Genomic DNA, 24,488 nt, shown 5'->3' with positions numbered 1-24,488 from the left:
AAATATAGGAGTAAATATCAGACCATTATATCCCATCTATCTTGCCAACCTCTCCACGAGCAACACAGCCATCACCGTAGCACAATTCACCATCGTGACTTCTCCAACAAGTGTGTCAGCTTCATTATCAGTAATTACGGACCTCCAGGGTTAGCGTTGCTGACCGTGACGCACTCACCCGCCGCTTGGGGTCAAGACCGCACTCGTCCGCTGTCAACTCAACTGTTCATCCTCCCCAAGAAACAGGCCGATAACTATATTACCTGGCTTAGGCTTATATATATATATATATATATATATATATATATATATATATATATATATATATATATATATATATATATATATATCGTTAATGATATAGCCTTAATTAGAGGATTCACTTCCCAGTGCTGTCTAAGCTTTCTAAATAAAAAACTAAATACTACTGCCACTACAGCCATTTTCACATACAAAAAAATCGGTTCAAATATTCCGCTGGTAAAACATAGCCTAGAAAAAAAAAGCTGTCGTATATTTTCATTAGCTTCCACCTGGATGACGAGGTCGGGTTGGTGACTTGGACCTTTGTATGGATGGTATGGGAAATTCTCGAACAATTTAAATATAAATTTTCATGTTCCATAATTTACAAATCCCAATAACTCTAAAGTGAATGACACATATGTATGTCACACACACACAATATATATATATATATATATATATATATATATATATATATATATATATATATATATATATATATATATATATATATCGAGAAACAGTATTCAGTGGGTTCTTTGACGAATGTTCCATTTAACATACAACGTTGGTAGCTGAAGCAGTGTGCGCGTCCTCCTCAGTATAACATGCCAGACGATCGTACGGCTCACGCCCTGACGCGCAAGTCTGTCAACTCTGCAGACAGTCTGCCACAAGTAGATTTGTGCAACGGTATAACAGTACGAGGGTGGCCGGTCACCAGCCGACACATAGTTATTATTCACGTAAGTCGCTCCACACGACAACTGCACAGTCTTCCGGATCCGGTATGGGCAAGACCGTGTATATATCGTAAGCGACGGAACCTATCTGCCGACATATTTTTCGGTAGACCCAGAAGCATTTCCATTTAAGTGTAAATTGAAGAGACCGGGTAAAAATGCCATGAATTTATGCGATGTTCCAGGGAAAAAATGGAGAAAGAAGCAAACAGCCACAGTCAGAGACAATTTTTGTCTATAAATCAAATTTATATCAACTAATAAATACATCTAACATTATATCATAAAATACTCGCCAAAATTCATGAATACTTTCAAATGTATCTGGCACTTTTCCTGCACTCCTATTCATGAAAATATGAATTATTTGTCTCCGTATTCATATAGCATTTTTTTTTTTCAACCTGCTCGCAGATGTGTAGGAGATGGGGCTGGGGCAGAATTCTGAACGGTAACATTTCTCAAACTGGTTCTGGTCTACAACCCCTCCGAGTGAAACTAACGAACATATCCATAAAAACCATAAAAGAAAACTGTTTGACGACTGACCTAAGATTAGGCAGAGCTTAGAAGAAAAAAAATCAGACAACATTGAGATTTCATCCTACATATGGACCGCTTCTTCTCAATACATCACTTTTTTTTTTTATCCCCAAGACTAGATGTTATGGGATGGTACGGTAATACTGGATGGTGAATATCTGGCGAAGCCTTCGCAGACCTTCACAGCCCGAACTAAGCCTAGATCGCTGGAATGGGTCGTTGGACGACCAAGTTGTTGGAAGCCGCAGCCCGCAAGGCCAAACAGCGCTCAGTCTGGCTGGTCAGATACATTCTTAATGGTATGACAGTAAAAAAGCTAGGCCGGGTTAGGCCAAACACTCGTGTAACAGGTCAACTGATAATAATCATTACGTCAGTTGCTACACAAAATGAGCAAAACCAGCGACTTCCAGCAAACGTCAGCTGAGAATACGAACAATATAGGCAAAAAGTCAAGTGAGCGAGAGATCAACCACAGATAGATACCTGACGATATCACGGGCAGATTCCACAATCATGACTCGTCTGATAAGGGCGAACGGATTCAGACTTCCCAGACAAGAGCCACCAGTGAACAACGGGAGGGGTGGGCACGGGTGAATCGTTGAGGTAGATCCAGATAAGTTCGACCACATGCTTCGTGTCGTAACCCTGGCCTGTTATCGCCAACAAGTCCCCCGAGGCTTCACTCGACAAGTTTGTCCAAACCTGTGAAGCGTCTGGTTACAAAACTATCAGGCGGCGTCGAAAGTTCACTTAAAGATAAGTTCATGGCGATGGCCAGCGAAAGCAGCACGGGGGAGAGGGAGGCAGCAGCTCTGCTGCCACGCCCCTCGCCTGCTGGACCAGGGAGCACACCTTCTAACCTCCTACGGTTACCATAACGACAACAGTGCAACATGACCAACCAATCATAATACTACCTCCCTATACTACAGTATCATAGGTACGTAAAAGATCTTCTATCCTCGCAGCTCAGCCTACCACAAAGTTACCCTGGTTAACGACCTGATCTATGTGATACTTCACGGCTCATGGTGAGATGGTACACTTGCCAAGTCATTCCATACAGGAGGTCCATGTTCTTCCCAATCTATGCCTGCTGTAGACACGAAACGTTATTACAATCTTGTCCGAATGTCCAACAGAAACTTGCGTTTATATATATATATATATATATATATATATATATATATATATATATATATATATATATATATATATATGATACAGCGCTGGTGGCTGATTCATGTGAGAAACTGCAGAAGCTGGTGACTGAGTTTGGTAAAGTGTGTGAAAGAAGAAAGTTAAGAGTAAATGTGAATAAGAGCAAGGTTATTAGGTACAGTAGGGCTGAGGGTCAAGTCAATTGGGAGGTAAGTTTGAATGGAGAAAAACTGGAGGAAGTAAAGTGTTTTAGATATCTGGGAGTGGATCTGGCAGCGGATGGAACCATGGAAGCGGAAGTGAATCATAGGGTGGGGGAGGGGGCGAAAATCTTGGGAGCCTTGAAGAATGTGTGGAAGTCGAGAACATTATCTCGGAAAGCAAAAATGGGTATGTTTGAAGGAATAGTGGTTCCAACAATGTTGTATGGTTGCGAGGCGTGGGCTATGGATAGAGGGTGGATGTGCTGGAAATGAGATGTTTGAGGACAATGTGTGGTGTGAGGTGGTTTGATCGAGTAAGTAATGTAAGGGTAAGAATGATGTGTGGAAATAAAAAGAGCGTGGTTGAGAGAGCAGAAGAGGGTGTTTTGAAATGGTTTGGGCACATGGAGAGAATGAGTGAGGAAAGATTGACCAAGAGGATATATGTGTCGGAGGTGGAGGGAACGAGAAGTGGGAGACCAAATTGGAGGTGGAAAGATGGAGTGAAAAAGATTTTGTGTGATCGTGAAAGGAGGGCAAGGAATAGAGTGAATTGGATCGGCAAAGGAGGGCAAGGAATAGAGTGAATTGGATCGATGTGGTATACCGGGGTTGACGTGCTGTCAGTGGATTGAATCAGGGCATGTGAAGCGTCTGGGGTAAACCATGGAAAGTTGTGTGGGACCTGGATGTGGAAAGGGAGCTGTGGTTTCGGGCATTATTGCGTGGCAGCTAGAGACTGAGTGTGAACGAATGGGGCCTTTGTTGTCTTTTCCTAGTGCTACCTCGCACACATGAGGGGGGAGGGGGAAGGTATTCCATGTGTGGCGAGGTGGCGATGGGAGTGAATGGGGGCAGACAGTGTGAATTGTGTGCATGGGTATATATGTATGTGTCTGTGTATGTATATATATGTGTACATTGAGATGTATAGGTATGTATATTTGCGTGTGTGGACGTGTGTGTGTATACATTGTGTATGGGGGTGGGTTGGGCCATTTCTTTCGTCTGTTTCCTTGCGCTACCTCGCAAACGCGGGAGACAGCGACAAAGCAAAATAAAAAAAAAAAAAAAAAAATATATATATATATATATATATATATATATATATATATATATATATATATATATATAACTGATCGCTTTTTTTGGGTAACGAAGTAGAGTCTACAACAAAAGATTGGCCACATTTGGTCATATTCTGTTTACCTTTATCATGTATAACTCACCCATACCAGTCCCCCACCCACCAACCCCCAAACATCCACAGATAAGCTCCACAAGCCTTTCTTTGGTTCCCCTAACCGCTTCATACGCCCTGGTTCACTTCACTAACAGCAAGACACCCTTTGTATAGCATATAGCTCCAATTCGCTTTATCCCTCGCACTCCTCAACCAGCCCCCCACATGTGGAGGCCCCGAACGTAACCACTTTCATCTCAACCTGTGTTTCTCCCTTCTTGTTCCCTATTCATCCTCTCCACGGGTCCAAATCATTTCACTTCCCTCATACATATTCCTACCACACCTCTCAACCTCTCTCTCCATGCTAGGTCAACACTCCTCACTGTCCTCAGCATTTCATTTCCAACATATCTACCCACTTCCCACTTCCAAACTTTATAATCAATTACCCACACCTCGCATATATATATATATATATATATATATATATATATATATATATATATATATATATATATATATACACACAATACCGCCCAAACTACTTACCATCTGCCCTTACAGACAATGACCTCTCTTTCCACACGCTCATCAATACACCAAGGACCTGAGCTCCTCGCCCACATCAAGGCTCACTTCAGCTCCCATGGTTCCATTTTCCCTCTACTCAAACTCGCACTCCAACAAGCCTGTTTCACTCCCCTGCTAAATTTAATAAATCTACTTTTAGCAACATTAATTTTCTCCTTTCACACACTTCCAAACGCAGACACCAGCTTCTGCAGTTTGAGTCTGCCACCAGACCATCACCAAACGGCGTCACCTTCCAAGCCCCCTACCCAACCCAGAGCAGACTGTAGTCCTGACCTTTCTCTCCAAGAGCCTCACATTCACCTCCCTCACCACCCCAATCATGAGGAAATTAAAAGGCCATGGCGACATCACACACCAACCTTTACCGGGAACCACTCACCCTCCTCTCAATCACACAAAGGTCTTACTCTCTTGATCAAAACTCACTCACTGCTTCGACTGGCCTTTCTCCCTCATCATCTATTCGAAACATCTTCCAAAAAGCATCTCGCTCAACTTGACTATATACTTACTCTGGGTCCATAAGTGCCAAATACAAATCCCTTTGGTTCTCTGTGTATTTCCCACAGATTTTTCAAACCAAACACTACATCCATCTCTCCTCTATCACTCCTGACACTAAAATGAGCCTCCCCCATCAGATGTTATGTGCATGACACCATATTCTCGACCACCACTCGCCCATAGAACTTACCAAGTATACTCAACACAACTATACCTCTGTAATCAGAGCGTTCACTTCTGCCTGCCTCCTTTGCCTTTATACACTGGCTCTACCTGGATTCGGACAATCCTCAGGCACCTACCTACGAGCCATAAATACCGTACACTGAAAATCCTAGCTAACCAAACAAGAACACAGTCCCCTTTCTTAGGTAATCAAGCAGCAATCCCATCGACTCCAGCCGCTTTACCCCACTTCAACTTACACTTGGATTTCCCCACTTCTCTTTTCATCGAACCATCTGCCATGACTCGCTTCGCACACCACCCCGTCCTAAACACCCCAATTCTGCTACCCAATCAAGTAACACATTCCACAGTCCTTCACAATACCCAACTCCTCCTCGCCTCATCACCTATACTCATCAATTACCGATCTGCACCTGTCACTGATCATCCCACTTCTCCTCTTCCTCTCCATGTGTCATTAACATCTTTCCAAAACATTTGTCCCCCCCTGAAGCTTGCAGATGCTTTGCATACCAATCCCCATTTGCCATCTTCTTCAGCCCCTGGACCTACTTCCACCTCCTGCAGCTTTCTCTTGTACACCTCAAAATCACTCGCTCCTTCCCGCAACTCGCTACCCTTACTCGCATCCCACAAACTTCTCTCACACGTGAGAGCATTGCTTCCCTAAATACCTCCCACTCCTTGCCCACTGTAGCTGCGTTTGCTCTCACCTTTTCCCATTCTTCACCTAATCTCTCCCGGCATATCCTAACACATGCCTTTTTTCCCAGCTCACTGACTTTCACTACCCCTCTTACAACTAATATATCATTTCCTCTCTTCCTTAAGCCTGCTTTTTCCATGCAGGTTAGGGACAACTAGGTATTCCGTTATACAGTATTTTGCAAGTGAAAACAATCTCGTGTCAACAATATAATGTGAAGTTTTATAGCTTATCGTATACTTCAACAAACATATTTCAATGAGCCAATGCAGGAGGTACAAGACCTTTAGACATTTTCTTGCACGGCAATATTCCAGTTATAAGTGATCCATGATTTCAAGTCCTTAATATCTACCCTACACTCTTCTCAGATTCCACAATTTCGTTGTTGTGCTCTCCAAAGGTGAAGTCACCCGACATCATGCCTTATCTCTAAAGAATCCTTTGTCGAACTAAAAAGGTGTTTCATGCAACACTTTTGTCGCCTGCAGTGCAGTATTATCACTGGGAGTGAAGCAGTCACGGGTGGAAACATATTCATCGGAAATTATATATCAAGTACTGATAATGTTGGAAGACATCACAAACGTTTTCACGGGTGCCATAAAAGAAAATTTAACTCCCTGGCCAATCAAAATATTCTTCCATGTCTTAAACCAAGTTAGACTTGTGCCCCATTCAAATATCTGGATACTGATAAACAACGATTTCTTATCCACAAATAATCAAATCCACTCATAAGCTGACGACTCAACGCTGCATCCTTCAATTCTGCTCCTTCTCTCACTCGATTTGCATCTCGTCTTAACACAGCTTCCTTGATAAACTTCTGTCTTAACACAGCTTCCTTCTGTCTAAACACAGCTTCCTTGATAAACTTGTACAGGATATCTCAGTGGGGTAGACGAAATCTAGTTAAGTTTAAATGTCTCCAAGACTGTTTCTACCCATATCTCTATCGAAAACTCTTCAACTTTCGTCTCTCCTTTGACGGTTCTGTAATTCCAACTCTTGACTCAACGAACATAACATCCACTCTTTTTTGGAAACCCCACATTACGGGAATACTTAAGTCTGCCTCTAAGAAACTGGGCGTCCTGTTTAAATGTCGAAGCTTCTTTTCTTGTGAACAGTTGCTCCGATTATAAAGTATCGATTTGTCCTTGTAAGGAGTAATGCTCTCATCTCAGGTGGTTCTAGTTCTGCATCCTTACTTGACAGTTGAGTCGAAAGCGGTCCGATTTATAAACAGTCCCAGGCTAACTTCTAAACTTGGCCACCTTGCCCTGCGCCGAAATGTTGGTTCACTTTCCCTCTTTTATAGCTATTAGTTTGGTTTTACTTCATAGAAATGGCTGCTGGTGTGCCCTCACCACTAGTTAAACCACGCAATACTTAGCAAGCTGCTGCGTCACGTGATTACTGTGTGGCCGTCGGCAAAACTCAAGGGTGGGCCGTTTTGATAACTGTTTATTTCCCTACACCTTGAATCGATGGAACTATCAACCTCGTGTTTTCCCAACAACTATGACCTGGCACATTTCAAAGGGCAGATTTTTCACTTCCTCCAAAATTCGTAAATCTTTTCCCATGTGTTTTCCTTTTCAGTATTTTCATATTTCAATTAAGGCCTGCCCTTGATGTGGACTTTTGTCCGTGACTGGAGCCTTCAACATTGGTAAAAAGCAGATATCCTTGATCAAAGATGGAATTTTCATGTTCTGAGGCAAGTTTAAAAAAAAATCATAGATTAAATCGTTTTATACAGTAATGGCGTAACTCGGGTAACCCCTAACCAGCGACACTGGTCTTGTTCATTTTTTCAGATGCTGGGAAATAACTGTATAATAAAGTATCCCGAGTACGTGATTCAACGTAGTGATGGTTACAGCGCCACTCCCAACGACAGACAAAGCCTAACCTCAATGTCTGACTCGCCACACAATAATCAACCAGATTTTCATCTCAGGAAGTGAAGATTCTTTTTGTTCTACTCGCAGCGAAGGTGCACTTCTCAACATTAAACACCGTGTCATTTTCAGAGGCCAGTGAGATACGTGACTGGCAAATTGTTTGCAGATCTTGTGTGTGTTAAGTACTATCTTACATTATACCCGTCTGGGTTCCAGATCTTACATTACAACCGTGTCTGGCTTCTATATCTTACATCACACCCGTGTCTGACTTCTAGATCTTACATTACACCCATTTCTGCCTTCTAGGTCTTACATTACATCCGTATTTGGCTTCTAGATCTTACATTAAACCCGTGTCTGGCTTCTAGATCTTACATTACACCCGTGTCTGGCTTCTAGATCTTACATTACAACCGTGTCTGGCTTCTATATCTTACATTACACCCGTGTCTGGCTTCTAGATCTTACATTACACCCGTGTCTGGCTTCTAGATCTTACATTACACCCGTGTCTGGCTTCTAGATCTTACATTACACCCGTGTCTGGCTTCTAGATCTTACATTACAACCGTGTCTGGCTTCTATATCTTACATCACACCCGTGTCTGACTTCTAGATCTTACATTACACCCATTTCTGCCTTCTAGGTCTTACATTACATCCGTATCTGGCTTCTAGATCTTACACTAAACCCGTGTCTGGCTTCAAGATCTTACATTACACCCATTTCTGCCTTCTAGATCTTACATTACAACCGTGTCTGGCTTCTAGATCTTACATCACACCCGTGTCTGACTTCTAGATCTTACATTACACCCATTTCTGCCTTCTAGGTCTTAATTACATCCGTATCTGGCTTCTAAATCTTACATTACACCCGTGTCTGGCTTCTAAATCTTACATTACACCCGTGTCTGGCTTCTAGATCTTACATTACACCCGTGTCTGGCTTCTAGATCTTACATTACACCCGTGTCTGGCTTCTAGATCTTACATTACACCCGTGTCTGGCTTCTAGATCTTACATTACACCCGTGTCTGGCTTCTAGATCTTACATTACACCCGTGTCTGGCTTCTAGATCTTACATTACACCCATTTCTGGGTTCTAGGTCTTACATTACACCCGTGTCTGGCTTCTATATCTTAAATTACACCAGTGTCTGGGTTGTAGATCTTACATTACACCCGTGTCTGGATTCTAGAACTCATTTACCATAATCACTGGGTCTGAAACCGAACTACAATGTTGCTGATGTGATCAGACAGGTTGTCTGAGATCAAGGGCCGTAAACCATATGCTTATGAGCCTGATTAATCACTCAGCATAAGTTCTAAACGTCCAGCAAGTTTCTGAAGGTTCGGGACAGGTCGCCCTGTGTTTCTAATGCGAGTATTAAACAGTTTTGGGCCCCGGATGTTTACATCTATCTACCTGTATTCATGTCAGCTTTCTATTGAGGTGGTGGTAAATTTGACCGTGTCTTCCTTCCATGCTTGTGACATGAATTCACAACCTGAGCTGCGACGGTAGACAGAAACTGAAAATGGATTTTTTCCCTTACCCACACTACCATGATTTGGTAAACAGAGAAGAGGTAGTGAAAGCTTTGCGGAAGATGAAAGCCGGCAAGGCAGCAGGTTTGGATGGTATTGCAGTGGAATTCATTAAAAAAGGGGGTGACTGTATTATTGACTGGTTGGTAAGGTTATTTAATGTATGTATGACTCATGGTGAGGTACCTGAGGATTGGCGGAATGCGTGCATAGTGCCATTGTACAAAGGCAAAGGGGATAAGAGTGAGTGCTCAAATTACAGAGGTATAAGTCTGTTGAGTATTCCTGGTAAATTATATGGGAGGGTATTGATTGAGAGGGTGAAGGCATGTACAGAGCATCAGATTGGGGAAGAGCAGTGTGGTATCAGAAGTGGTAGAGGATGTGTGGATCAGGTGTTTGCTTTGAAGAATGTATGTGAGAAATACTTAGAAAAGCAAATGGATTTGTATGTAGCATTTATGGATCTGGAGAAGGCATATGATAGAGTTGATAGAGATGCTCTGTGGAAGGTATTAAGAACATATGGTGTGGGAGGCAAGTTGTTAGAAGCAGTGAAAAGTTTTTATCGAGGATGTAAGGCATGTGTACGTGTAGGAAGAGAGGAAAGTGATTGGTTCTCAGTGAATGTAGGTTTGCGGCAGGGGTGTGTGATGTCTCCATGGTTGTTTAATTTGTTTATGGATGGGGTTGTTAGGGAGGTAAATGCAAGAGTTTTGGAAAGAGGGGCAAGTATGAAGTCTGTTGGGGATGAGAGAGCTTGGGAAGTGAGTCAGTTGTTGTTCGCTGATGATACAGCGCTGGTGGCTGATTCATGTGAGAAACTGCAGAAGCTGGTGACTGAGTTTGGTAAAGTGTGTGAAAGAAGAAAGTTAAGAGTAAATGTGAATAAGAGCAAGGTTATTAGGTACAGTAGGGTTGAGGGTCAAGTCAATTGGGAGGTGAGTTTGAATGGAGAAAAACTGGAGGAAGTGAAGTGTTTTAGATATCTGGGAGTGGATCTGGCAGCGGATGGAACCATGGAAGCAGAAGTGGATCATAGGGTGGGGGAGGGGGCGAAAATTCTGGGGGCCTTGAAGAATGTGTGGAAGTCGAGAACATTATCTCGGAAAGCAAAAATGGGTATGTTTGAAGGAATAGTGGTTCCAACAATGTTGTATGGTTGCGAGGCGTGGGCTATGGATAGAGTTGTGCGCAGGAGGATGGATGTGCTGGAAATGAGATGTTTGAGGACAATGTGTGGTGTGAGGTGGTTTGATCGAGTGAGTAACGTAAGGGTAAGAGAGATGTGTGGAAATAAAAAGAGCGTGGTTGAGAGAGCAGAAGAGGGTGTTTTGAAGTGGTTTGGGCACATGGAGAGAACGAGTGAGGAAAGATTGACCAAGAGGATATATGTGTCGGAGGTGGAGGGAACGAGGAGAAGAGGGAGACCAAATTGGAGGTGGAAAGATGGAGTGGAAAAGATTTTGTGTGATCGGGGCCTGAACATGCAGGAGGGTGAAAGGAGGGCAAGGAATAGAGTGAATTGGAGCGATGTGGTATACCGGGGTTGACGTGCTGTCAGTGGATTGAATCAAGGCATGTGAAGCGTCTGGGGTAAACCATGGAAAGCTGTGTAGGTATGTATATTTGCGTGTGTGGACGTATGTATATACATGTGTATGGGGGGGGGGGGCCATTTCTTTCGTCTGTTTCCTTGCGCTACCTCGCAAACGCGGGAGACAGCGACAAAGTATAATAAAAAAAAAAAAAAAAAATATTTTCCACAACGTGTCTATCATACATGTCTCATTTGTGCCTGTGCTGTCATTCATTCCTTGTGGCTCTGGTTGGCAGAGTCAATCTGCAGATGATCTGAGAGTATTCTACAATGTCGCCCGCCTTTAAGAATGTTATCAGAGTAACATTACAGTGTGCAGGGTACACGATACTATGTAGCGTCATCACCGGCTCTTCTTTCCCTCGTCCAGACTGTTCGCAACATCCAGCCTACCATTTTCTTTCAATTCTAATTCCTACCTAGCTTATGCGGGTGTTGCTGAAATTAAATCTGGTGAAAACTATCATCACGGCAGTCAGTGCTCGGGAGTTAGGTATACTGTTCAAAACCGTCTGCACCTGCATTTTCTGTTCTGCTTCCGGGGCAGACAACGTGTAACAATATTTCCAATACCACTAGAAAAAGTATATGGACGCGCACGTGTGAAAGCCAAACCAAGTTCACCTCTAAATCTGCGTTTGTACAATCAACGGTTGGAGCGAGAGAGAGAGAGAGAGAGAGAGAGAGAGAGAGAGAGAGAGAGAGAGAGAGAGAGGGGGTCCTCTACCAGGCAGGAGAGAGGGCTTACCCTGGAGAAATGCAGTGCGCACGTCCTCAGCATCCTCCCCATTAACACAATAGACGCGATTCTCCGGGTCCTTTACCAAGCAGAGGAGGGGACTGCGCCTGGTAACAAGGAGTGCGTGCGTCCTTGGCATACAGGCTCTGAGAAGAGAGGCGGGAATCTCCAGTCCTCTCCCAAGAAGAGGGGACTGCGCACAGTGAAAAGGAGTGCGTGCGTCCTTGGCATCCAGCCCTTGACAAAGACGTTCATCTCCAGTCCTCTCCCAGGCAGAGGTGAGGACTTCGCCTGGTAACTGAGGTGTGCGTGCGCCCTTGGCGACCAGCCCTTGATAAAAGAGGCATGAATCTCCGGTCCTCTCACAGACATAACTGAGGACTGCGCCTGGTGTCCTTGGCAAACAACTCTTGGCAAAAGAGGCGTGAATCTCTGGGATCCGGCTTCACTCACGTGATTACCTGACAATGCGGTTCTTCACCACCCACATAACACCCCGTGCAACTTATACCTCGCGTCGTCCGAGAGGTACTTCACCAGCATCTCCCATCGTCCCTTCATAACGCGCCACGCACTCCTGAGCACTGGAGCCAGCCATACCGCACCACACCTCACACTGTTCCCAGACTTCCCCGCGTCCTCTCAGGTCTTCCTGGACATCTCGCTCCGTCTCACGATCCTCCTCTATAATTCAGACCGACTCCTTCCGTCTAATTTATCACCTCAAACTGCCCGGGAATCCTTCGATAATGACATCCTATTCCATCCAGGGTCATCATTCACACTAAACACAATCCCCAGACCCTGCTCCACACTCTCCAAGGACACCATCTTGTATCACCCATACCTAATGGGGATTTTGAGGGGGTTCGTTTGTACCTCTACAGGCTGCTTCTGGCCAATGGTAAACAGGGATATGTATCCCCTTATTTGTCGTGGGACTTTCTGAGAGAGAGAGAGAGAGAGAGAGAGAGAGAGAGAGAGAGAGAGAGAGAGAGAGAGAGAGAGAGAGAGTACTGAGGGACGGTCATAGAAACATGCATGCATGTCTTGTCAATACAAAGTAAAAAATGACAACAGTGTAGGAGACATAATTAACTGTCCTTACCTGAGTGGGAACAACAAGGAACGCTTCCTCGGGGATAACAGGCTGGTTTCTGCGCCGCCAAAAAGAAGGCAAACCCAGTAATGGCACTTGGAGGCATTTCTAATCTGGCTATAACGACTGTATGCGTCCGGCACAGCTTATATAGGAGGTAGAAAAGTTACAAGTTGAAAAATGTACAGCTTTTCCCATCTGGCAACAGTAACCAAAAATGAAAAAAAAGGATGAAAACCACTTTATTCTAGAGCTCAGTAAACACCAGCAACACCCAATGTGACGTGGTCTAATGTGTATAAGACCGTAGCGGAAAAGGTAGGTGGCGGTAGTTGATAATGTGGGCAGTGGTGGTAGATATGATCGCACTGGTAATGCATAAGGTGGTATGATCGCACTGGTAATGTATCAGGCGACATGATCGCACTGGTAATACATAAGGTGGTGCCTAGCAATGATGGATAATATGTGTAGCGATAGTAGACACTGGCGGGTGGTGGCAGTTGTATGATACGTTGGGTACTGGATATGGTGGTACTGTATTGCCGATAAGATGGGTAATGATAGCGGTTACAGGTGTTGTTGGTGGATACTGGTAGTGGATATGGTGGTAGTGGTAGTGGATGAGGTGGGTAGCTGTAATGGATAAGGTGGGTAGTGAAAGTGGATAGGGTATACAGTGACAGTGAAAATTAGATGGATAGTGGCAGTGGAAACTGTGGATAGCGACAGTGAATATGGTGGAGGCAGTAGCATCAAAGGATTCGGTGGGTTGTAGTAATGGACAAGGTGGGTAGTGGAAGTGGATAATGTGTCCAGTGACAGCGGAAATATGTGGACAGTGACAGCAGAAACTGTGGAGAGCTATAGTGGATATGGCGGTAGCAGTAAAAGTGAATGGAGTGCGTATAGTAATGGATAAGGTGGGTAGTGGTAATGGACAAGGTATACAGTGACACTGAGAACTGGTGGACAGTGGCAGAGGATATTATTATAGTATAAGGTGAGGCGGGAGCAATAGTCATCATGTAAAGGTAGTAGATCAGGGGCATAGTGAAATGCATACTGGCATGCAGAAGATAAGGTGGATAGTGGAAGTGGATACAGTGGTTAGATAATGGATACGAGTAGGTAGTGGATAATGTGCTTAGTGATAATCAGTACAAATATGTAATGGTAGTGGATAAGGTGCACAGTGATAATGGAAATAAGCTGGTAGTGGATACGGTGCACAGTGATACCGGATAAAGGTAATACAATGGTTTGTGGATAAGAGCAACAGTTGTGGAGACACAGTGCCTGAAGGCAGTGAATGTGTTCTGCGGTGGTGGACGAGATTTGTTGTGGAGGTAAGTGGGTAAAGGTGGTTGCAAGAAAGTGGAAGTGATGATAAGGTGGGAAGTAGCAGTATTAGAGTGCATAGTGACGTTGACGATGGGTAGTAGAAATGGTTAATGGGGGTTTATGAGGTAGTGGTAGCGACGACGGGGAGTTAATGGTGAAGGTATTTAGTGGTGAAGACGATGGATAGTGGATGGTAAGTGGATACTGGTGGTGACTATGGATAGTAGGTGGAGAGGCTGTTTAAAGGAGGGGGGGGGGGAGCCCTCATGTTCTCCATTTTCACTGATGTAGAGCAAATCATCCTCCACACCACCAACATTCCTGCCCACTGTCACCAATCTTTCTAATATTCTGGATCTCTTTTTCACCTCATCCTTCGTGCTGTCTGCAACAAGAATACCTGGCCTCCAACTGGTTCATCTGATCACACTCTCATAAATAAATATTTTAACGGCACAGCTCCTGAACGTAAATACTGGCACCTCAGCACAGCCGAATGAAATAAAAAACTTTTTTGGACTTTCTTTGGGTAAATTACTCTATCTCATGTGGTGATGCTTCTATCGCTGCCAAACGCATACCCGAGGTGGTTGTGGGAATGGAGGCATTTATTCCCTCTTCCTCTAATCCATGGTTCAACCGTTCCTGTTCTGAGGCCATTCAGGCAGGGGATCAGGCATATTGGACTTAGAAAAACTCTCCTTCCTCCAACTCCCACTCAGCTTTTATCACTGCCCGCAATCACAGAAAGTACGTTATCCTTGAGGCAAAACGTTCCTTTATTCGAAGTGCGAAAACCTCTCCTCGTCATCTACTGATAGGTCTCTCTGGTCTTAGCTAAGGGCATCTCTAACAACTTCTGTCGCTCTACCGTTCCTTCACTTTACCGTTCTGACGGTACTACAGCTGTCCCTCCCGTAGACAAAGCAAATCTGGTACCCACTTCTCCTTTAACTCCACCTTGGATGACTAACATTCCTCCACCCCTTGATGCGCCCCTTACTAATCCTATGCCCCTCACCGTAATCTCTTTTCGGACTGTCTGAAAAGAGTTTCTATATCTGGACACAAACAAGGACACAAGCATGGATCCCCCGTGGTGCAGCGGTTAGCGTTCCTGACGCATTCACGGGCCGCCCAGAGTCGAGCGCACAGATCTGAATCCTGGTTGGGGCAGTCGGTCTACAGTCAACCAAGCTGTTCATCCACCCCTAGGAGTTGGTCAATAAAATATATATAGCGTTAATGGGATGGCCTTGATAAGGACCTCTCAGCTGCCCGTGCCGTCTCAGCTAACATAAAAAAAGGCTTATGGTTCTGACGACATCCATCCCCGTGTACTGAAAGTGTGCCTCTCTACTTGCACTATGCCTGCTTGTCTGTTTTTTTTTTATATAAAAACCAAAACTATTCCTTCTTAAAAGCATGTATTGGTACATGTCATCCAAAGGAGGCTGACTATTCTAAACCCTCTAACTATCGTCCTGTTATTTTGACATCTACCATTTCCTAAGTCTTTGAATCACTCCTCAACCATATCCTCAAACATCTTGAATCTCAGTCTTCTCCCTGCTCACCAGTGCAGCTTCCCTAAGGCAAGATCTACTAGTGCTATTCCTTCCTGTCCTACTAATGTTTGGTCATCAACCCTGAAAGATTTTGAGGAATCCTGTGCCGTCGCTCTTGACACACTCGTCTGTTGACGGTGTGTGGCATTAGGATCTCATCTCTAAGCTCCCCACTTTTGACCTCCCTTCTTTACTTTTCTCCCTCATATCTAGCTTCCTCTCTGGCCGATGCATCTCCGTGGTTGTTGATGGATCAGCCTCTCCCCCTTTCTCCATCAACAGATGCGTCCCTCAAGGTTCTGTCCTGTCCCCTACACTTTTCTTCTTTCATAAATAACCAAATTTACTCAGGCGATGATCACTCAATACTGCATTCCTTCACATCCTTAAATCTTGCTCCTCCTTTCACTCGACCTGCATCTCGTCTCGACTCAACTTCCTCAATAAACTTAGACCTGGACAGGATATCTCAGTGGGGTAGACGAAATCTGTTTAATGCCTCCAAAGCCGTTTCTTCATATCTAACGAAAACTCCCCACAACTTTCCTCTCTCCTTTGACAGTTCCGTAATTGCAACACGTGACCCAATGAGCATAAATAGTATTACTGTTACATCCACTCTGTCTTGGAAACCCAACTTTACAGAAATAGCTAAGTCTGCCTCTAAGAAACAGAGTCCTGTATATAAAAAAAAAAAAATTCTTTTCAACAATCACACCGTTTACCCTCAAAACTTGACCCGGTTGCTCTCCGCCGCAATGTTGGTATTACTTTGATTTTTGCTCCGGAGAGCTGACTGCTTGTGCCCCCACCACGAACTAAACCACGCAATGCTTCGTAAGTTGCTGAGTCACGTGATTTCTGTTAAGCCGTAGGCAACTCAAGGGTGGGCCATTTTGATAACTTTTTCCCACTACACTTCGAAGCTTTGGAACTCTCTACTCTCTCATGTCTTTCCCAATAATAGTGTGAACTTTTGTCCGAGACTGGATCCTCAAATAGAAAAAGTAAGTGGGTAGAGGGGGTGACGATGTATAGTGGGTGGACAGGCTGTTCCAGTTTACTGATAGTGGTGACGATAGATAGTGGGACACTCCCGGGTGGTGAAGGTGTTTACAGATGCTAAAGACGGCTTGTGGGTGGTGCGGCAGTTGAAGTGGATAATGGCAAAGACGATAAGGTAGCCAAGTTTTTGGGTCAGTGGTGATGACAATAGGTAGCGGGAGCGAGTAATAAGTATTTGGGGGGCCGTTGGTAATGAGGGTGTTTAGTTGGATATGGTGATGACTGTGCTTAGTAGGTACTGAGGGGGCTTATGTGGGAGAGACGGACAGGATGGGTGTTGGTAACGGGAAGTGTTGGTGGTGACATGCAATCATAATAGCTGTGAGTAGCTGGCCATGGTGGCGTAAACAGCAAAGGACCACCTGTTTGAAAGTTGAGAATGACTTTTTTCACTGTAGCTGACATGGGCACGGATAAATATAAAGGTGGTGGCTGACAATGGTAACTATCTAGGTGATGGGCAATACTAACTGGGAAGAACAATGTCAGGTGGTAGTGAACGCTGTTTGTGGTAAGCCATGATTACGGTGGGCAAGGCTCTTTGGTCCTGCTAAAGTGCATCACGCTAAAAGTAAATACTGCCGTTTGTAGGCAGCAATGATCGTGGTTAACAGTGGTGAAAAGTGCTGCTAATGGCGTAAAAAAAACGGTGTTGGAGTAACCATACAAAAGTCAGTACTTCCATGCAATGAATTCAGCAGCAAAAGACCAACTCATAGTGTTGTTCATGGAAGTTAATCTCCCGCTGTGGTGGGCAATTATGGAGTTGGTTTTGGTAACACATGTATGCAGTTACTGATGATGCTGAGAAATCCAAAGGATAGTTTTTCACACAAGTATATTGTATAATTACCATAAGGACGGTCAAAAAGGCAAAACTACAAAAAAAATCTTAACTAGCGTCTGTTATGCACGATTTACCCGGATGACTACGTTATTGGCATTACATCGAACTGTGAAGCATCACTTGTTTATATTAATTTTCAAACAGCTAAAATGATTATCATGCATTCATTCAAAATACATTTTCCAGAATACTGGTTTCTAGCTTTCAAGCTTAAGTGATATCACGATGAAACCATCATTAGTCTATTTCACAATGTATACACCATATCCTGAAGGGTCGTTAGTTTACATACGCAGGATACAAGAGCCGGGAATTTTATTCATATATGTTTCGACCCTTGCTTGTTGCCTTTGCTACCGTATTCCTATGTCTCATTAAACGTAATAAGGTGTATAATATGCGAGAATCATACGACGCTCCACTTTCGAGCATGATCATCGAACTGGCCAGAAAACCGATGTCTAAATCAGTATAGGCTACTAAAATAACCACACAAGAGTACATTAAATATCTTTAAGGGAACTCTGCGATTGTAGTCAAAATATGCTGGCGGCTGAGAATAATCTTCGAGGCATGCAGTGCCTGTAATGTAAAGATGGTGGTGATAGGCAATAGGTACATTATGTAAATGGCAGGGCAGCAAATGACGCATATGGCACTGAAGTGGGATGGCATCAACGGTTGTAATCGACAGTCTACGGTACATAATTATGGCATCTGTGATGTTGGTCAGTATCATAGGTGGAGGCGTACTGAGCAGCATAGACTGGACGACAGACGGCCTGCATGTTAGCAGTGGCAGACGGTGTAAATGGTGGTGGTAGTCTCTAGCATAGGATTACATGTGATCTTTTTAGTGTACTACTACCGTTTCGGACAGCCATCCAATTTAGTTAGGTTTGGTTTGATTGGTTGGTTTAGCCGATGATTTTGGAAGTCTTTGGAACGACTCTCAAATTCATTTCAATAGCGAATCAAGTGGATGTCAGAAACGGTAATTTCAACTTCTTTACGATGAAAGATAGCGATTAAAAAAAATCGTATGACAGCAGAGAGATATATAACACCAAGAAACATCTAACGCACTGCTCGCTTGTCAAATTAGTGTTGATCACCTTCCTCAAGGATGAAGAAACTAGCCATCTCCTCTAATAATCACATCTAACTACAGTTACAACGGACCAATATGCGGCAACAGCAACATAGTGCGCCTCTGCTGGTGTCATGGCACCACGAAAGGCTATCGACGTCGTCCCGGGTTGCCCGTTGCCGTACGCCTCCATTCTCGATAACCTAACCTTTTACGCCTTTCCTCAAAGTTCCACCATCGTCACTATATTTCACCTACATCATTCGTCATCTTGCAAGAAAAGTATTCCCAAAAGCAGAGAAAGTGATATGAACAAAAAATAAGGGAAATGTGTTTAATAGAAAGGCAAGTCGGCCGCTACCCGCCATGGTCCCAGCTGACAGTGACAACCAGAGCACCGGGATCGGAACAAGGCAACCATTTACTGTTTCGTCCACCCACCAAGTGAACTCTACAACTACATTACTATAGTATTAATAAAGTATTATATGCCTTATCGACGAACGAGTAGTGCCTACATGACTCTATCGGACAAACATTCCAGACGTAATTACGAGGACCTACCCTAGTGGGCTGGCCTCTGCAATTCCATCACTGGTGCTCAACAGATACTGCAAGAGCAACTTTATACTTTGATTTTGCAGTTTGTTAGCTCAACATAAGAAAGACAGACCACCTGTATAATAAGAACTGGGTGTCAGTGTGAAACATCCCGGGCAGCCATCATGTCATTGATTTGAAGTCGACAAGTGGGCTGGGACGGGTTTAAAATACAGCTTTGTGTAATACCTCTTCTTGAAGATCACCTGCAATCTTATATAATATCTACTGTTTCTACATCAATACTTACAGTCTAAGTGTTTCTTCTTGGGGCCAATAACTTCTTCTGTAGTAGCTTTACAGACAGACTTGGCGAGCCCCTGTCCGGCTAGACTGTAGCGAGCAGCAGTTAGTCTGTCATTGATGGATTGCCCGGCCATTTTGGCAGTAATCTGTGATTAGGGTGTAAGAACAAATCACTAGGATGGCTTCAAGTGGCCATACAACAAGAAACACTACAACCACACAAGACGGCTGACGGCACACCCTCCCGACACAGCCTTCCACATACAACTGGGCGAAAATGGCGATGAGTGGGTGTGACGTCATGACCCTCAAACTCTCTGGTCAAACCAGCTACTATCATTTTTAAAGATTATCCAAAAAGACATATTTAGACATAATTGTTGATACCCTCAGATATTTTGTACTTCATAAGACAAATTTTGTGAGGTGAATTTTTTTATGCAGAGGTTTTTAGTATTGTTATCGGCCTTGCTGTGTAAACAATCCCAACTGTTATTCCTTTTAACTAGTATATCGTCAAGTAGTTTCCTTTTACTCTACGAAGACTTTATAAAAGTTTTTCTTTTACAGAGGAAAAAGTGAGTTAAAAATATATACTTGTAGTCTTATATATAAAGTTCGTGATCTGATGGAGCAGTAAAGTTTGAGCGGTCACAACTCGCAAATGCAAAAATGTCTTTGATTCAGTTTACTAGGTTCACTCGTTGGATGATAATAACTACATTTACACTGTGTTTTAGTGGACGCCATTTTTACTTTGTCTATACAAACAAATGTTTGAGTAAGCTTCGACAGTGTTCTTACGACTGGATAACTTCATTGTTCGAGACCTCTCCAACTTGTTCTTTTCGGGAACTTATCACTTTATATATATATATATATATATATATATATATATATATATATATATATATATATATATATATATATATATATATATATACTTATCCCTGGGGATAGGGGATTAAGAATACTTCCCACGTATTCCCTGCGTGTCGTAGAAGGCGACTAAAAGGGGAGGGAGCGGGGGGCTGGAAATCCTCCCCTCTCGTTTTTTTTTTATTTTTTTTTTCCAAAAGAAGGAACAGAGAATTGGGCCAGGTGAGGGTATTCCCTCAAAGGCCCAGTCCTCTGTTCTTAATGCTACCTCGCTAACGCGGGAAATGGCGAATAGTTTAAAACAAGAAAGAATATATATATATATATATATATATATATATATATATATATATATATATATATATATATATATATATATATATAAAGGCACGAGCAACACACGCCATAGTCATGGTCATCTAGAATGAAATAAGACTATGACGAGAAAAAGAATGAAGTCAGTCAGAGCTTCTTGTGTGTTACTTGACCTGACTTGTAATGGTGGAAAGGTTTTGGTCAGAATGATGGGAACTCGCAGAAATAGACAAGAGGAGACTTTCCTCTCTTCATTCCATTTCATAAATCTGTTAGAGCTTCTAACTTAAAAACTCATACGGAATATTCATGGTCATAGCTATTAAGAATGGAATTGAATGATTTAGCAATTCTTATTAAAACTAAGTTTGAGTTTGCGTTTAATCGCTCATACATTTTTGTTGACATTTGATTTACAACTAAAGGTGATCCTCTACTTACGTTTTCCTCCCTACCTTTAAAAGACGTTTGTGTGAGCTCCCATGGCGATCATTTTCCTTATGAATATTCTGTATCTAGAATTTCTGTGGATACCTGTGAATTCTCTCTCTGTCAAGTGATTCTTGATAGATAACATTCTACACCTTTTAATGACGTTCACCGTCAGCTTATTTGAAAATGTGTTCATGACAGTTTGGTGTGAGGGACGAGCTATTTTGGCCTATCAACTCCTTTGTTCTTTACCTCCAAAAAAGTTTTTTTTCCCAGGTCAAAAGAAAGAAACGATGCATCCATGAATCTAGCCAGTTATTTCACAAGGTACATCACTTAATCTACCCAGCCTACTTTATATCAGCTCTTTTGCCATAATTTGAGTTGTGCCACTGTTAACAGTTCAATTTAAATTCTTACAACTTTATTGCAAAGAATCAATTATGTATCTAAATCTTTTATATAGCTTTATTTTCCAAATTATTTAGTGCTCAAGCTGTGAATGTAGAAAAGAGTAGGGTAAATCAGAGAAGCTGGGAGGTACTGATGAAACAAAGTATGGCCGAGGTGGCATAGAGGTATTTTAAAAGTGGATTATTAGTGCTTCATTTAGGTGCTGGTATTGTAAGAATAGTTTGGGAAAATAAAGTGACATTGAGGAGAAAAAGAACTTGTTAGGTGTAGCAAAATCCTTCAGTAAAGGGCTAAGAGCATACAAATATCTGGATGAGTAAAATTAGATTTTCAACACTAAACTTTGTTCAACATCTGGGAGTAGTCAAGCATCCTTGGACAAAACACTACAATTCTAGTTCAACCTGAAATAGAGACTCATATTTATTTAAAAGGAATAATCCGTATTCCTAAAAACAATATTAGTCCAAAAATCGACCAAAAGAAATCTAGAAAAGTAGACGATAACGATCCTTCCTTTTACGGCCGGTAAACTGTTTCTCTTTGTTTCCCACGGGACCTCAGAAATGGTACCAGCTGTTAAATACGTCTAGTTGCATCCTTCAGAGGATATTGTAGTAGTTTTTGTATATATAAAAAACACAACAATTTGAAGGAAATGCATTTATACTCATATATAAAAGTCCAAATCCCTTAAAGATAGTGGGGTACATGTCTCCCCCACCCAGACACACACACACACACACACACACACACATCCTTTTTGTAGGCTGGAGTTTAAAGTATCAATATTATTATGCCTACTTTTCAAAAACTTAATCAGTTTAATGGTATTTTGTTTCACTGTCTCAAGAATGTGTTTTCAGTATCTAACATTATTCCAGTTTCAACTGTTCTTATATGATCAACAGCAATGTCATGATATCACTATTATTACAATATTTCAAATACATGGACAAAAACTCCGTTATTTTAGATATCCAAATGTACCCCCCATCTTTTGCTCAATTTGCACCCTTTAATATGTTCAAGCAGATGAGCAGATATTGAAACTTACAAACCATAAGCATAAAACAAATTAGTGTATAACCTTCAGCTCATATTATTACTTTTATGTGCTTACTCAGAACCTTACATTTTCCTTGGATTTGGAACATGCCTTCAGTTTAAATTATGACCTTACCTGTACTGATGAATCTTCTGGTTTGGTTTTGCACACTTAAAGATTCAAATCATCACATTTGTTATCACATGCAAAATCAGGTTTGAAAAGATTATGAAACTTTTCTTCCTCTTGGTCATGTGATACTTTTATCAGCCTCCTGTAAGCTTTGAGAGAATAAAATGATAAAGTGATGCCTATGAGAAAGATGGGAACCAAGTGATGAACTACAAACATGCATGATTTCATCAGCTCATTTAAAAAGAGCAAGTTTTAACATTTGGATTTTACAGGTCTTCACTAAGGACATTACTTTTGGTATTGAATTCATATTCTCACCAAATGTATTCTTCAGTATTAACCATGAGGAATTCAGCCTTTTTTGAACAAAGGTCAATATTTTTTTTTTGGTTTTTCTTGCTCATCAGTTTATCAGTTCTGCATACTGTGTAGCCTGACATTGTAATTTTCAGTTTTCTAGGTTATCAGATAATTTACAAAAGTACTCCAAGCAGAGATTTATTGCTGTGATAAAAGAAAACAAGCTTTCCGGAATGTATTTAAATTCTATATGATAATAATATTACCACTACTTTAGAGGTTATCTCCCTCAAAGAGAAAGAAATGACCAGGATAATATAAAAGATACTCATCAGCATTAATAGATGTCTGGCCAGATAAACTCTCATTGGATGCAAGCCATCAAATCCAATAAGCCAAGCAATTAATAATGAAAAGAAAGATGTTTCACTGGTATGGCAGGTGCAATTTACCTACTCGATTTGTGAAGGGATGGGGGTTTTGGCATCAGATATTGTCATACTTTTATTATCCATAAAGACATTTTAGTGTATGTGATGAAAATAAAGGCTGAAAAGATGTTTTATTTCTTTATTCCTTTTCATTTTGTGAAATGAAATGCACTTGCTCACAAATAACAGTTATTCTTGTCTCATAAAGATTCTCCAGTCTTGTAGCACATGTAAATGTCATAAAGCAACCACATATATATCAAATATGAAAACTGTATTATCTCTTTTTTCTCTCTATTTATTACTTTTATACCTAACATGAAACTAAGAGTAACTACTTCATCTCATGTTCTGTATCTAATGATCAAAAAGAATTCTCAAATATAAAGTAAAATGCTTTAAAAAGTTTCTTGTATAGTACTTGGAACATTATATGAATTCCTATCGCATGAATTTCTAGCCTGTTGTTGTGGATGTTCAGTATCTGTTATACATGCAGATTGTTGTTGAGAAATGGACTCATAAATAGTACTATTATGTACAACTTAGGGAAGGTAATCTATATTCAGATTCTAAGGTAAATCTAACTCTTTATAATAAAAATTTAAAGTTATTTCTACTGTAGGTACTTAATGTTATGCACAAGTATATGATATATATGTATTTATTTATCTATTTATTTTGCTTTGTCGCTGTCTCCTCCATTACCGAAGTAGTGGAAGGAAACAGACGAAAGAATGGCCCAACCCACCCACATACACATGTATATACATACACGTCCAC

The 24,488-nt window shown here is 42.0% G+C and overlaps 1 protein-coding gene across 23 annotated transcripts in view; it reads right to left on the bottom strand.

The window, feature by feature from the left end:
- The window catches only part of lap (phosphatidylinositol-binding clathrin assembly protein lap), an 806,852-nt gene extending 786,828 nt beyond the window's left edge, over nt 1–20,024 (bottom strand). For all 23 annotated transcript variants that reach the window (XM_071665674.1, XM_071665679.1, XM_071665690.1 and 20 more), the window contains exon 1: nt 19,756–20,024. In XM_071665674.1, coding sequence (XP_071521775.1) covers nt 19,756–19,885 — 130 coding nt within the window. In that variant the 5' untranslated portion in view covers nt 19,886–20,024. The remainder of the gene's footprint in view (nt 1–19,755) is intronic.
- Between the last annotated feature and the right edge of the window lie 4,464 nt (nt 20,025–24,488).

The sequence above is a fragment of the Panulirus ornatus genome, chromosome 10, assembly GCF_036320965.1.
Source record: "Panulirus ornatus isolate Po-2019 chromosome 10, ASM3632096v1, whole genome shotgun sequence".
Lineage (NCBI taxonomy): Eukaryota > Metazoa > Arthropoda > Malacostraca > Decapoda > Palinuridae > Panulirus > Panulirus ornatus.
This window is presented reverse-complemented; position numbering and strand designations above follow the sequence as displayed.